Source organism: Lontra canadensis, unplaced genomic scaffold, assembly GCF_010015895.1.
Source record: "Lontra canadensis isolate GAN:19392208 unplaced genomic scaffold, GSC_riverotter_1.0 scaffold194, whole genome shotgun sequence".
Classification (NCBI taxonomy): Eukaryota; Metazoa; Chordata; class Mammalia; order Carnivora; family Mustelidae; genus Lontra; species Lontra canadensis.
This window is the reverse complement of record NW_022631188.1, coordinates 1012777-1027650: the sequence shown is the minus strand read 5'-3', so window position 1 is coordinate 1027650 and position 14874 is coordinate 1012777. Positions and strand designations below refer to the sequence as shown.

General features: G+C 41.7%; 1 protein-coding gene across 1 annotated transcript; it reads left to right on the top strand.

Annotated features, from left to right (window-relative positions):
• The first annotated feature begins 285 nt into the window (after positions 1–285).
• On the top strand, positions 286–7676 carry LOC116861295 (olfactory receptor 2B11-like). The gene is made up of 2 exons (XM_032847843.1): positions 286–1132; positions 7579–7676. The coding sequence occupies exons 1-2, from the start codon at positions 286–288 to the stop codon at positions 7674–7676; spliced, it is 945 nt and encodes a 314-aa protein (XP_032703734.1).
• The last annotated feature ends 7198 nt before the right edge of the window (positions 7677–14874 follow it).

Here is a 14874-nt window from a genome sequence, read left to right as displayed (position 1 = left end):
CTAATCATTTTTCTATAAACATTTGTTCTATTGCATCTCCTAGGCAAAATATAGAGATTTGTTGGCCTTTCTTTTAGATGTGCTTCAAAATAATCATGTTTGACATTTAGACTCCTACTTTTTCATGAGAACAAATATTAAATCACTTCACTGGAGTGACACCACAGAGAAACTCCCTGCATAATTTACTGTACTTAAATGACTAAATGGACAATCAGGAAAATCCAATACTGAAGTAAAAGTCCTCACTTTGACTTGAATCCACCGACAAGAGGAATGATGGTCATGAGTCTGGGCAACGCAAGTACTCCAAAGGTCTTCATCCTCTTGGGTTTCTCTGACCATCCCTGGTTGGAAATGCCACTCTTCATAATGGTATTTGTGGCTTACATCTGCACACTGGTTGGAAACATCTCGATTATTGTGGTGTCCAAGGTAGACCCTCATCTTGACAGCCCTATGTACTTTTTCCTTTCCAACCTCTCCTTCCTGGACCTGTGTTTTACCACAACCACCATCCCTCAACTGCTGTGGAATCTCTGGGGACCAGATAAGTCCATCAGTTATGGGGGCTGTGTAGCCCAATTCTATATGTTTCACTTCCTGGGGGCCACAGAATGCATCCTCTTGGCGGTCATGTCCATGGATCGGTACGTGGCCATCTGCAAGCCCTTGAGGTACCAGGCTATCATGGACCGGCAATTCTGTGTCTCCCTAGTGGCTGTGGCATGGATAAGTGGTTTGGCTAACTCCTTGCTTCAGTCATCCCTCACTATCCAGCTGCCACTTTGTGGTAACAACAAGGTGGATGACTTCCTGTGTGAGATTCCAGTGATGATCAAGATGTCTTGTGTTGACACCACTTTCAATGTAACTGTGCTCTCTCTTGTAGGGACGTTCTTTACCTTGGTTCCCTTGTCTCTTATCCTTCTCTCCTATGGGTTCATTGTAGCTACAGTACTCAGAATTCGGTCATCAACAGGAAACAAGAAGGCCTTCAACACCTGTGGCTCTCATGTTATTGTGGTCTCTCTCTTCTATGGGCCAGTAATATGCATGTACGTGCAACCTTCTGGTACTAAATCCCAGGACAAGGACAAACTCATGGCTCTGTTTTACAGTCTGCTGACTCCTATGCTTAACCCTTTTTTTTTTTAACTTTTAAAGTATTTATTAAAAAAACAATTTAGCAAATTAGCAGATTATAAAATCAACATATAAAAATCAATATTTTTTTTTTATTTTTTATAAACATATATATATATATATTTTTCCCCCAGGGGTACAGGTCTGTGAATCTCCACGTTTACAAACTTCACAGCACTCACCATAGCACATACCCTACCCAATGTCCATAACCCCCCCCCAACCCCCCTCTGCCCAGCAACCCTCAGTTTGTTTTGTGAGATTAAGAGTCACTTATGGTTTGTCTCCCTCCCAATCCCAACTTGTTTCATTTACTCTTCTCCTACCACATTAACCCCCCATGTTGCATCTCCTCTCCCTCATATCAGGGAGATCATATGATAGTTGTCTTTCTCCGATTGACTTATTTCGCTAAGCATGATACCCTCTAGTTCCATCCATGTTGTCGCAAATGGCAAGATTTCATTTCTTTTGATGGCTGCATAGTATTCCATTGTATATATATACCACATCTTCTTTATCCATTCGTCTGTTGATGGACATCTAGGTTCTTTCCATAGTTTGGCTATTGTAGACATTGCTGCTATAAACATTCGGGTGCACGTGCCCCTTCGGATCACTACGTTTGTATCTTTAGGGTAAATACCCAGTAGTGCAATTGCTGGGTCATAGGGTAGTTCTATTTTCAACATTTTGAGGAACCTCCATGCTGTTTTCCAGAGTGGTTGCACCAGCTTGCATTCCCACCAACAATGTAGGAGGGTTCCCCTCTCTCCGCATCCTCGCCAGCATCTGTCATTTCCGGACTTGTTAATTTTAGCCATTCTGACTGGTGTGAGGTGGTATCTCATTGTGGTTTTGATTTGTATTTCCCTGATGCCGAGTGATATGGAGCACTTTTTCATGTGTCTGTTGGCCATCTGGATGTCTTCTTTGCAGAAATGTCTGTTCATGTCTTCTGCCCATTTCTTGATGGGATTATTTGTTCTTTGGGTGTTGAGTTTGCTAAGTTCTTTATAGATTCTGGACACTAGCCCTTTATCTGATATGTCGTTTGCAAATATCTTCTCCCATTCTGTCAGTTGTCTTTTGGTTTTGTTAACTGTTTCCTTTGCTGTGCAAAAGCTTTTGATCTTGATAAAATCCCAATAGTTCATTTTTGCCCTTGCTTCCCTTGCCTTTGGCGATGTTCCTAGGAAGATGTTGCTGCGGCTGAGGTCGAAGAGGTTGCTGCCTGTGTTCTCCTCAAGGATGTTGATGGATTCCTTTCTCACATTGAGGTCCTTCATCCATTTTGAGTCTATTTTTGTGTGTGGTGTAAGGAAATGATCCAATTTCATTTTTCTGCATGTGGCTGTCCAATTTTCCCAACACCATTTATTGAAGAGGCTGTCTTTTTTCCATTGGACATTCTTTCCTGCTTTGTCGAAGATTAGTTGACCATAGAGTTGAGGGTCTATTTCTGGGCTCTCTATTCTGTTCCATTGATCTATGTGTCTGTTTTTGTGCCAGTACCATGCTGTCTTGATGATGACAGCTTTGTAATAGAGCTTGAAGTCTGGAATTGTGATGCCACCAACTCTGGCTTTCTTTTTCAATATTCCTTTGGCTATTCGCGGTCTTTTCTGGTTCCATATAAATTTTAGGATTATTTGTTCCATTTCTTTGAAAAAAATGGATGGTACTTTGATAGGAATTGCATTAAATGTGTAGATTGCTTTAGGTAGCATAGACATTTTCACAATATTTATTCTTCCAATCCAGGAGCATGGAACATTTTTCCATTTCTTTGTGTCTTCCTCAATTTCTTTCATGAGTACTTTATAGTTTTCTGTGTATAGATTCTTAGTCTCTTTGGTTAGGTTTATTCCCAGGTATCTTATAGTTTTGGGTGCAATTGTAAATGGGATGGACTCCTTAATTTCTCTTTCTTCTGTCTTATTGTTGGTGTAGAGAAATGCGACTGATTTCTGTGCATTGATTTTATATCCTGACACATTACTGAATTCCTGTACAAGTTCTAGCAGTTTTGGAGTGGAGTCTTTTGGGTTTTCCACATAGAGTATCATATCATCTGCGAAGAGTGATAGTTTGACTTCTTCTTTGCCGATTTGGATGCCTTTAATTTCTTTTTGTTGTCTGATTGCTGAGGCTAGGACTTCTAGTACTATGTTGAATAGCAGTGGTGATAACGGACATCCCTGCCGTGTTCCTGACCTTCGTGGAAATGCTTTCAGTTTTTCTCCATTGAGAATGATATTTGCGATGGGTTTTTCATAGATGGCTTTGATAATATTGAGGTATGTGCCCTCTATCCCTACACTTTGAAGAGTTTTGATCAGGAAGGGATGCTGTACTTTGTCAAATGCTTTTTCAGCATCTATGGAGAGTATCATATGGTTCCTGTTTTTTCTTTTATTAATGTGTTGTATCACATTGATTGATTTGCGGATGTTGAACCAACCTTGCAGCCCTGGAATAAATCCCACTTGGTCGTGGTGAATAATCCTTTTAATGTACTGTTGAATCCTATTGGCTAGTATTTTGGTGAGAATTTTTGCATCTGTGTTCATCAAGGATATTGGTCTGTAGTTCTCTTTTTTGATGGGATCCTTGTCTGGTTTGGGGATCAAGGTGAGGCTGGCCTCATAAAATGAGTTTGGAAGTTTTCCTTCCATTTCTATTTTTTGGAACAGTCTCAGGAGAATAGGAATTAGTTCTTCTTTAAATGTTTGGTAGAATTCCCCCGGGAAGCCGTCTGGCCCTGGGCTTTTGTTTGTTTGGAGATTTTTGATGACTGTTTCAATCTCCTTACTGGTTATGGGTCTGTTCAGGCTTTCTATTTCTTCCAGGTTCAGTTGTGGTAGTTTATATGTTTCTAGGAATGCATCCATTTCTTCCAGATTGTCAAATTTGTTGGCATAGAGTTGCTCATAATATGTTCTTATAATTGTCTGTATTTCTTTGGTGTTAGTTGTGATCTCTCCTCTTTCATTCATGATTTTATTTATTTGGGTCCTTTCTCTTCTCTTTTTGATAAGTCTGGCCAGGGGCTTATCAATCTTATTAATTCTTTCAAAGAACCAGCTCCTAGTTTCGTTGATTTGTTCTATTGTTTTTTTGGTTTCTATTTCATTGATTTCTGCTCTGATCTTTATGATTTCTCTTCTCCTGCTGGGTTTAGGGTTTCTTTCTTGTTCTTTCTCCAGCTCCTTTAGGTGTAGGGTTAGGTTGTGTACCTGAGACCTTTCTTGTTTCTTGAGAAAGGCTTGTACCGCTATATATTTTCCTCTCAGGACTGCCTTTGTTGTGTCCCACAGATTTTGAACTGTTGTATTTTCATTATCATTTGTTTCCATGAATTTTTTCAATTCTTCTTTAATTTCCTGGTTGACCCATTCATTCTTTAGAAGGATGCTGTTTAGTCGCCATATATTTGGGTTCTTTCCAAATTTCCTCTTGCGATTGAGTTCTAGCTTCAGAGCATTGTGGTCTGAAAATATGCAGGGAATGATCCCAATTTTTTGATAACAGTTAAGACCTGATTTAGAACCAAGGATGTGATCTATTCTGGAGAATGTTCCATGTGCACTAGAGAAGAATGTGTATTCTGTTGCTTTGGGATGAAATGTTCTGAATATATCTGTGATGTCCATCTGGTCCAGTGTGTCATTTAAGGCCTTTATTTCCTTGTTGATCTTTTGCTTGGATGATCTGTCCATTTCAGTGAGGGGAGTGTTAAAGTCCCCTACTATTATTGTATGATTGTCGATGTGTTTCTTTGATTTTGTTATTAATTGGTTTATATAGTTGGCTGCTCCCACGTTAGGGGCATAGATATTTACAATTGTTAGATCTTCTTGTTGGACAGATCCTTTGAGTATGATATAGTGTCCATCTTCATCTCTTATTATAGTCTTTGGTTTAAAATCTAAGTGATCTGATATAAGGATTGCCACTCCTGCTTTCTTCTGATGTCCATTAGCATGGTAAATTCTTTTCCACCCCCTCACTTTAAATCTGAAAGTGTCTTCGGGTTTAAAATGAGTTTCTTGTAGGCAACATATAGATGGGTTTTGTTTTTTTATCCATTCTGATACCCTGTGTCTTTTGATTGGGGCATTCAGCCCATTAACATTCAGGGTAACTATTGAGAGATATGAATTTAGTGCCATTGTATTGCCTGTAAGGTGACTGCTATTGTATATTGTTTCTGTTCCTTTCTGATCTACTACTTTTAGGTTCTCTCTTTGCTTAGAGGACCCCTTTCAATATTTCCTGTAGAGCTGGCTTGGTGTTTGCAAATTCTTTCAGTTTTTGTTTGTCCTGGAAGCTTTTAATCTCTCCTTCTATTTTCAATGATAGCCTAGCTGGATATAGTATTCTTGGCTGCATGTTTTTCTCGTTTAGTACTCTGAATATATCATGCCAGCTCTTTCTGGCCTGCCAGGTCTCTGTGGATAAGTCTGCTGCCAATCTAATATTTTTAGCATTGTATGTTACAGACTTCTTCTCCCGGGCTGCTTTCAGGATTTTCTCTTTGTCACTAAGACTTGTAAATTTGACTATTAGGTGACGGGGTGTGGACCTATTCTTATTGATTTTGAGGGGGGTTCTCTGAACCTCCTGGATTTTGATGCTTGTTCCCTTTGCCATATTGGGGAAATTCTCTCCAATAATTCTCTCCAATATACCTTCTGCTCCCCTCTCTCTTTCTTCTTCTTCTGGAATCCCAATTATTCTAATGTTGTTTCGTCTTATGGTGTCACTTATCTCTCGAATTCTGCCCTCGTGGTCCAGTAGTTGTTTGTCCCTCTTTTGTTCAGCTTCCTTATTCTCTGTCATTTGGTCTTCTATATCGCTAATTCTTTCTTCTGCCTCATTTATCCTAGCAGTGAGAGCCTCCATTTTTGATTGCACCTCATTAATAGCTTTTTTGATTTCAACTTGATTAGATTTTAGTTCTTTTATTTCTCCAGAAAGGGCTTTTATATCTCCCGAGAGGGTTTCTCTAATATCTTCCATGCCTTTTTCGAGCCCAGCTAGAACCTTGAGAATCGTCATTCTGAACTCTAAATCTGACATATTACCAATGTCTGTATTGATTAGGTCCTTAGCCTTTGGTACTGCCTCTTGTTCTTTTTTTTGTGGTGAATTTTTCCGCCTTGTCATTTTGTCCAGATAAGAGTATATGAAGGAGTAAGTAAAATACTAAAAGGGTGGCAACAACCCCAGGAAAATATGCTTTAGCCAAATCAGAAGAGATCCCAAATCGTGAGGGGGGGGGGAAGGGGATAAAAAGAGGTTCAGAAAGAAAAAAATAAAATAAAAGAAAAAAGAAAAAAGAAACAAATAAAAAAAAGAAAACCAATAATGAAAAAAATATAAAAAGGAAAAAATATATATATATTGGATAAACTAGTTAAAAAACGTTAAAAAAGAAAAGGGTAAAAGTTTAAAAAAATTTAGCAGAAGAAGAGAAAAAAATTGAAAAAGAAAAAAAATTAAATTAACTGCAAGGCTAAAGAATCATGGGGAGAAAGCCATGAGTTCCATGCTTTGCTTTCTCCTCCTCTGGAATTCCGCTGCTCTCCTTGGTATTGAAACCGCACTCCTCGTAAGTGAACTTGGTCCTGGCTGGGTTTCTTGTTGATCTTCTGGGGGAGGGGCCTGTTGTAGTGATTTTCAAGTGTCTTTGCCCCAGGCGGAGTCGCACCGCCCTTACCAGGGGCCGGGCTGAGTAATCCGCTCGGGTTTGCTTTCGTGAGCTTTTGTTCCCTGAGCGCTTTCCGTAGAGTCCGGAGGACGGGAAGGAAGATGGCGGCCGCCCAGTCTCCGGCCCGGAGGAGCCGAGAGCCCGGGGCCCCACTCCTCAGTGCGCCCTCAGGGAACAGCGTCCAATTACTCCCGTCTGCCTGGCCTCCGGCTGCGCTCCGAGCTGACCGAGCCTGCGACCGGTTCAAGGTAACCCCGAGCTGTGAGCTCACTCCTCGACTCCGTCTCTGTAGCCGGCTTCCCTGTTCTAATACCTGCGAGCTCTGCGACACTCAGACACCCCCGATCCTTCTGTGACCCTGCGGGACCTGAGGCCACGCTGACCCCGCGTGGGCTTCACCCCGGTTAAGCCTCTGGAGCGATGTCCCTCAGCGGAACAGACTTTTAAAAGTCCCGATTTTGTGCTCCGTTGCTCCGCCGCTTGCCGGCCCCTCCCCCCGGGGTCTATCTTCCCGTCCCTTTGGATTCACTTCTCCGCCAGTCCTACCTTTCAGCAAGTGGTTGATTTTCTGTTTCTAGAATTGCTGTTCTTCTTCTCTTCGATCTCCCGTTGGATTTGTAGGTGTTTGCAATCTTTAGATAAGCTATCTAGCTGATCTCCCCCAACCTGAAGTAGTCTCAGCTGCTACTTCTCCGCCATCTTGACTCCTCCCCCCTCTATGCTTAACCCTTTTATTTATACTTTGAGGAACAAGGACATGAAAGGGGCAATAAGGAGGCTTCTCCTCCCATTGAACCATCAGAGAAGAGAATAAAACACAGCTATTTTATACTCCATACTCTCCATGTAAGACTCCAAAGAGCCCTTGCTCTATATATATCTCTGGATGTAACCCTCTTCCAAAATGGTTAGAATCCTTCAGTCATTATCTGATCTACACATATGTTTATTCACAAAGTGCTATGATTTATTGGCCCTCATTTTGCAATGTGAACCTTAATTCCCACTTGTAAGTTACATGAGAGTGAATCCCTGTCATTAAGTCCTCTAAGTCCATTGAGAGATGCTGCTATAGGAATCTGAAAAGTTGCTCACTGACTGACTCATTCATCACCAGTCAAACAAAAGGAACCCTCTCATTTTATGCATAATCTTATAAAATAACACAAGTATCATGTCATCTGTGAAGAGGGAAAGCGCGACTACTTACACAAGTTAGAATGGCAAAAAGTAACAAAACAGGAAAAAACAGATGTTGGTGAGGATGTGGAGAAAAGGGGAACCCTCTTACACTACTGGTGAGAATGCAAACTGGTACAGCCACTCTGGAAAACAGTATGGAGATTCCTCAAGATGTTAAGAATAGAACTACCTTATGATCCAGCAGTTGCACTACTAGGTATTTACCACAAAGATATGGATGTAGTAAAAAGAAGGGGCATATGCACCCCAGGGTTCATAGCCGCAATGTCCACAATAGCCAAACTGTGGAAGGAGCTTCAATGCTCTTCAACAGATGAGTGGATAAAGAACATGTGGTCCATATATACAATAGAATACTACTCAGTTATCAGAAAGGATGAATACTGAGCTGTTGCATTAAGAAGGATGGGACTGGAGGAGCTTATGCTGAATGAAATAAGTGAAGCAGAGAAAGATGATTAACATATGGTTTCACTTATTTGTGGAATATAAGGAATAGTTATGGAGAACATTAAGAGAAGTAAGGGAAAATGAAGTGGGGGGGAATCAGAGGGGGAGAAGAACCATGAGAGGCTATGGATTCTGGAAAACAAACTGAGGGTTTTGGAGGAGAGGGTGGTGGGGGAATGCGTTAGGCTGGTGATGAGTATTAAGGAGGCATGTATTGCACAGAGTACTAGGTGTTACATGCAAAAAAATCAATCATGGAACACTACACAAAAACTAGTGATGTACTGTATGGTGACTAATAAAACATAAAAACATCTTTTAAAAAATGAAAAAAAATTGGGAGGGAATAGATGGCAGAGAAGTAGGAGACCCTGTTTCAACCGGTCCCCTCAAGTGAGCTAAATATGTATCAGAACACTCTGAACACCCATGAAATCAGCCTGAGATGTAAGATTATATACTTTTGGATCTCTACAGGGGCAGAAGACATCAGTGGAGAGGTAAAGCAGAGTAGGAATGCTCAGACTGATATCAGAGGATAAACAGAGGGGGGAGAGAGCCACCAGAAGTGACCCATTCGAAAGTAATACCCCAATACAAAAGTGCCCTGTCACTGGGGACCAGCATTAACTTGGAGTCTCGTTAAAGAACTCAAAAAGAGCAAAAGATCTTAAGGGGCAACTGGTGGAATTGGGCGGTCATGGGCATGGGCCTAAGCCCACAGTCCCAGGATGGTCACCACAGGCAACCACCTGTGTCAGAGAGAGTCCAGCAGGACCTGAAGCCAGTGGTCCATGGGCCCACAGCTTTCCACTGCTTGCACCTCCACCACACCTAAGAGAGCCTGGTGTAGGTGCCAGATGGCAGTCTCTAGGACCGCAGCCTTCTGCAACCGGCCACTGGGTTCTGACCATATCCAGTCAGTATGGCCAGCGTGGGCCTGGACCCCAGACAGCAGTCCCAGCAAAGGCAGCCACCAGAAGCAGGCTCCCTGGACCAGTAACACTCGTGGTTTTAGTGGCACAGGGATACAGAGACAAGCGGAGGCCTTGGGTAACCACTGGGACAGGGGCTGGGGGTGCATACTGCCTGTGGGAGGTTGCCCTGTTCAGTGGAGTTTGCAGAGGGGGAGTCTGTGTGTTCTGGATCAGCCAGAGGGGAACAGTCTGAGGCTTCTCTCTGAGGCGGAGGTTCGGGTGCAGACAGATTTTTTCCTTGCTCTGACCCTCTGAAAAGCTGCAAAAAGCCACAAAAGAATAAAAACCTCCAGAGAACAAAAGCCTGAAAAACTGGTTTCCATAGATCCCAGTCCCTTGATAGTGGGCAGGGGGACTCAACCCAAGCAAGACTGATGGGAGAACAACGCAGTAGGCCCCTCTCCCAGAATACAAGCCAAAAGAACAAGAGGACAAACACCACAGGGTCCCCATAAAACTGTAAAACCCCAACATCAGGAGAAAACAATATATTAAGCTCCTGGGTGCCTGGATTATAGTTGATATTTTCAGCTATACATCCCCTCAATCACCTCTCACTAAAATGGTTAGGAGAAGGAACACCCAACAGAGGAAAAATTCAGAGACTGTGCCTTCTCCATCAGAACTATTGGATATAGACATAAACAGTATGTCAGAAAGAGAATTCAGGGTAACAATTATCCAGACAATGTCTAGGTTGGAAAAAACCCTTAGTGACAACATAGAATCTCTAAGGGTGGAAGTGAGAGCTGACCTGACAAAAGTTAAAAATGCTATCAATGAGATCCAATCTAACCTAAATACTCTAACAGCTAGGGTAGCCAAGGCAGAAGATTGAATTAGTGATCTAGAAGAAAAACTGATAGAAAAGAAGGATCAGGAGGAGGCCTGGAACAAACAGCTTAGAAGCCATGAAAACAGAATTAGGAAAATATATGACACCATGAAACATTCCAACATCAGAATTATTGAGATGCCTAAGTGGGCAGAGAAAGAGAGAAGACTAGAAGACTTAGTTGAACAAATTCTGGATGAAAATTGGTGTGATGTTCATCATCACTAGCCATCAGGGAGATCCAAATTAAAACCACACTGAGATATCACCTTACACCAGTTAGAATGGCCAAAATTAGCAAGACAGGAAAAAACGTGTGTTGGAGAGGATGTGGAGAAAGGGGAACCCTCTTCCACTGTTGGTGGGAATGCAAGTTGGTGCAGCCACTTTGGAGAACAGTGTGGAGATTCCTTAAGAAATTAAAAATAGAGCTTCCCTATGACCCTGCCATTGCACTACTGGGTATTTACCCCAAAGATACAGATGTAGTGAAAAGAAGGGCCATCTGTACCCCAATGTTTATAGCAGCAATGGCCACAGTCACCAAACTGTGGAAAGAACTAAGAGATTCACTTTAAATTCAAAAATGCAGAAACTGAAAATACAGAAAAAGATACTCCATTCAAACAGAAACCAAGGACACTAATGGCTATATGGAGTTCAAAAAAATATGCACATACAGACATAATTACTGTAGACGAGTAACAACAATTTACAATGCTAAAACTGATCCACACACCAATGAGATGTAACAATCATAAACATATGCATCCAGCAACAGACTCCCAAAATACATGACGTAAAAACTGATTGGAGAAACAGATAATTCCATAATAATGGTTGAACTTCAGGGCACCCTTTCTTTTTTTTTTTTTAATTTCATAATTTTTTAAAATTTTATTTTATTTTTTCAGTGTTCCAAGATTCATTGTTTATGCACCACACCCAGTGCTCCATGCAATTTATGCCCTCCTTAATACCCACCACCAGGCTCACCCAACCCCCCCCCCACTTCCCCTCCAAAACCCTCAGTTTGTTTCTCAGAGTCCTCAGTACACCCATTCAAGGACGGACATGACAACCAGCCAAAGATCAGCAAGGAAATAGAACATTTGAATGACACTATGAATAAACCAAGCCCAACAGTAATCTCTAGAACACCCAATTCCACAATAGTAGAATACATGTATTTCTCAGCACTCATGGAACATTCTATAGAAAGCCAATAAGCTAGGCCATAATCAACTAAAAACAAATTTTAAATGACTGAAATCATGTAAAACACATCATCTAATCACAATGGCATCAAATTAGAAATCAATAAAAAGACTGAAAAACACAAGTATGTGGAATTTAAACAATGTGAATTAATTCCCTAATAAATGGTCAGAAAAAAAAATCACAAGAAAAATTAGTAAATAATGTGGAAAGAATGGAAAAAGAAGCACAACATACAAAATGCTGCAAAAGTATATTATATAGAGATGTATTTAAAAAAAAACTTCCAATTTCTCTGTGATGAAAATGTATGTGTTATGTGTTTGTAAGTCAAGTGACATAATAAGTACAGGATAGGGGCACCTGGGTGGCTCAGTGGGTTAAAGCCTCTGCCTTCGGCTCAGGTCATGATCTCAGGGTCCTGGGATTGAGCCCCGCGTCAGGCTCTCTGATCATCGGGGAGCCTGCTTCCTCCTCTCTCTCTGCCTGCCTCTCTGCCTACTTGTGATCTCTGTCTGCCAAATAAATAAATACAATCTTAAAAAAAATACGTACATGGGGTGCCTGGGTGGCTCAGTGGCTTAAAGCCTCTGCCTTCGGCTCAGGTCATGATCTCAGGGTCCTGTTCAGGGAACAGGGGAGCCTGTTCCCCCTCTCTCTCTGCCTGCCTCTCTGCCTACTTGTGATCTCTGTCTGTAAATAAATGAATAAAAACTTTAAAAAAAATAAGTACAGGATAACTGTCTTTTATTGAGCACTAATAACCATTATATTTTCACATAGGTAAAGTTAGTTAATGGAAATTTATATCAGCTATGATCTCAGCTGAAAATTTATGACACACTGCAACTGGAAAAATGAGGGAAGTTTAACAAAGAAAGGATTTACAAAGGTGTGGGAAGGACTGCGAAACACCAGTAAGAGATTTCTATATGTATATTATACCCGAAATACATTATAAACCCAAGGCCTGAAGTAGCAAAACGGAGAAGAAGTACTGGAAACCAGAAAGAGAAAAATCCGTGGTTACCACCAGGACCTGTGGCTTTTGGTGAAACAATGCAGGCAGCCTGGTTGGTCCAGCTGAGAGGAAGTTGGTGGATATCCCAACCCAGCTGTTCTCTGTCTCCAGCCCTTAAAAGGTGGCTCTCATTGCCTGATCCCAACCAGCAGCCAGGTATCAAGTAACCATCTTGATTCAGCCTCTCAAGGTACAGCAGAGGGTCGGAACAACATTTGGAACAAAGAATGGATCCGGGGTGGAAGAGAGGGATGAAGAATATCTACCACACATGAAACATGGAACAGTGCACATCTATATATTCCTGGTGGCTCAAGGAAAGAAGTAGGATTGCAAACCACAGGAAGGGTTGTCAAAGGGAAACCATTCCATTTCTAAGTGATAGTGTATTTGAATTTGTCCCTCAAAATGATTCCCTGTTGAATTATGTGTGAGATATTTTTAAAATCTTAATGTTTATCTACATATTTAATATTATGTGAGAGACAGAGAGAGAAACAGAAAGACTGTCACGAAGTCTTTGTTATAAAATTTTTAAATATTTAACACTGGGTGTTACATGCAACCAATGAATCATGGAACACTACATCAAAAACTAATGATGTGCTATATGTTGGCTAATTGAATATAATACAGATGCTAATGTAAATATTTAGAGCTTTTAATTTTAAACATCACTGATTCCTTCTCATTGGAAAGATCAATTATTATATTTTTCCTCTCTTTCCAAGTCACTTTTGTGCTCCTTTATTGTTAGGTCTAGAAACAATTAAAACTTATGAGAGAAAGAGAGAGGAGGTAAGAGTAAGAGGACCCCTGGCTTACCCCAAACCTTGAAAACAACTAGATAACTATTGAATCATTCTGAATACTCAAGAAATTGACCTGAGGACTGACAGGAAAAAACTGCACAACTAGGAGAGAAGAGGCCACATTCAGGAAGGTAGGAGGTGTGGAGAAATGATTTGGGGGAGAAAAAGATTGTGGGTGCTATGAAGAGGTGGGAGCCCTAATCACAGAGAATGGCAATGGAGAGAAGAGCACACAGGGATATGCAGAAGTAGAACACATCCTCAAAGCCATTGGCTGGGAAACTGAGGGGCTGATTTTCATGTTTCTGTAACCAGTGGGGCTCAAAGACTGGAGTTTTAGAGGTTGGTGGGCTTGGCTGGGATAGAGTCCTGAAGGTGCTGCCCACTCGTGGTGAGAAAGCAGGCGAACGGCCCTGGGGCAGATGATGCAATCTGAGGAGTGTCTGAGGCACACAAGGGAGAGACTGCTCTTCTTTGAGCACATCTGTGAGAGGTGGCATTTTCAGAGTTGCCTCTTCAGGGATAAAAGAACCAAGGTGCACCATTCCCACCCCCACCACTCAGCATAGGTGCAGAGACACCTGCCAAGGGCAGCTAACCTAGACACTGGCTATTTAACCTGCTTGCTCCAATTCCTGTGCCCCTGCAGTCTGACACAACTGCCCTTCTTGGACAAACCTACATCCATCCTGATTTGGTGAGACCTTCCCCCAGAAGACCAGTATAGGTTCCAGCCACAACAGGTCCCTAAAGTTTGGTATTTTAAAAGTCAACAGGCTTGGAATACCTGGGTAGCACAGTAGGTTAAGCATTTGAGGGTTTTTTTGGCTCAGGTCTCGATATCATGAGATCAAGCCTTACACTGGGCTCTGTGCTGGGCATGGAGTCTGCTTAAGTTTCTCTCTCCCTTTCTTGCTGCCCCACCCTTCTTGCACAGTCCTTCTCTCTCTAAAAATGAATAAATATTTAAAAGATAAAATAAAAATAAATCAATAAATCAATAAAAGTCAGCAGGCTTGACTGGTATAGAGCCCAAAGTGCACTGTGCAGACAAGCAAACAGGAAACAGTGTGAAAACAGTGATCTGAAAAATGCCTGGGATGCACAAGGAGAAATTATTCACTCTCCTGGGAGTGATCCTCTGAATAGCAAGCACAGACTCCCAGTTTTAAAGGAGCTGGATGGTACCATTTCCCTCCCTTCCCCCTCAGCATAAGTACAGAACCACCTGAAGTAAACAGCACAGAGCCTACACTGCTTAACCAACCTAAACTGTTAGGACCAAGTACTGTCCCCTTCTGCTCTGTTGGTACTGCTTTTCTCAGGCAAATGTACCTTAGGCCCAGCACAGCAGGGCCCTTACCCAGAAGATCAGCAGAAAACCCCATATAAGCCATACTTCCTGACCACAGAGTTCTGCAAGTCTTCAGTTCTAACTGAAGTAGCATCAAGTCTCATTTAAGAAGCAGACTAGAGCACACATAGTTAAAACTCAC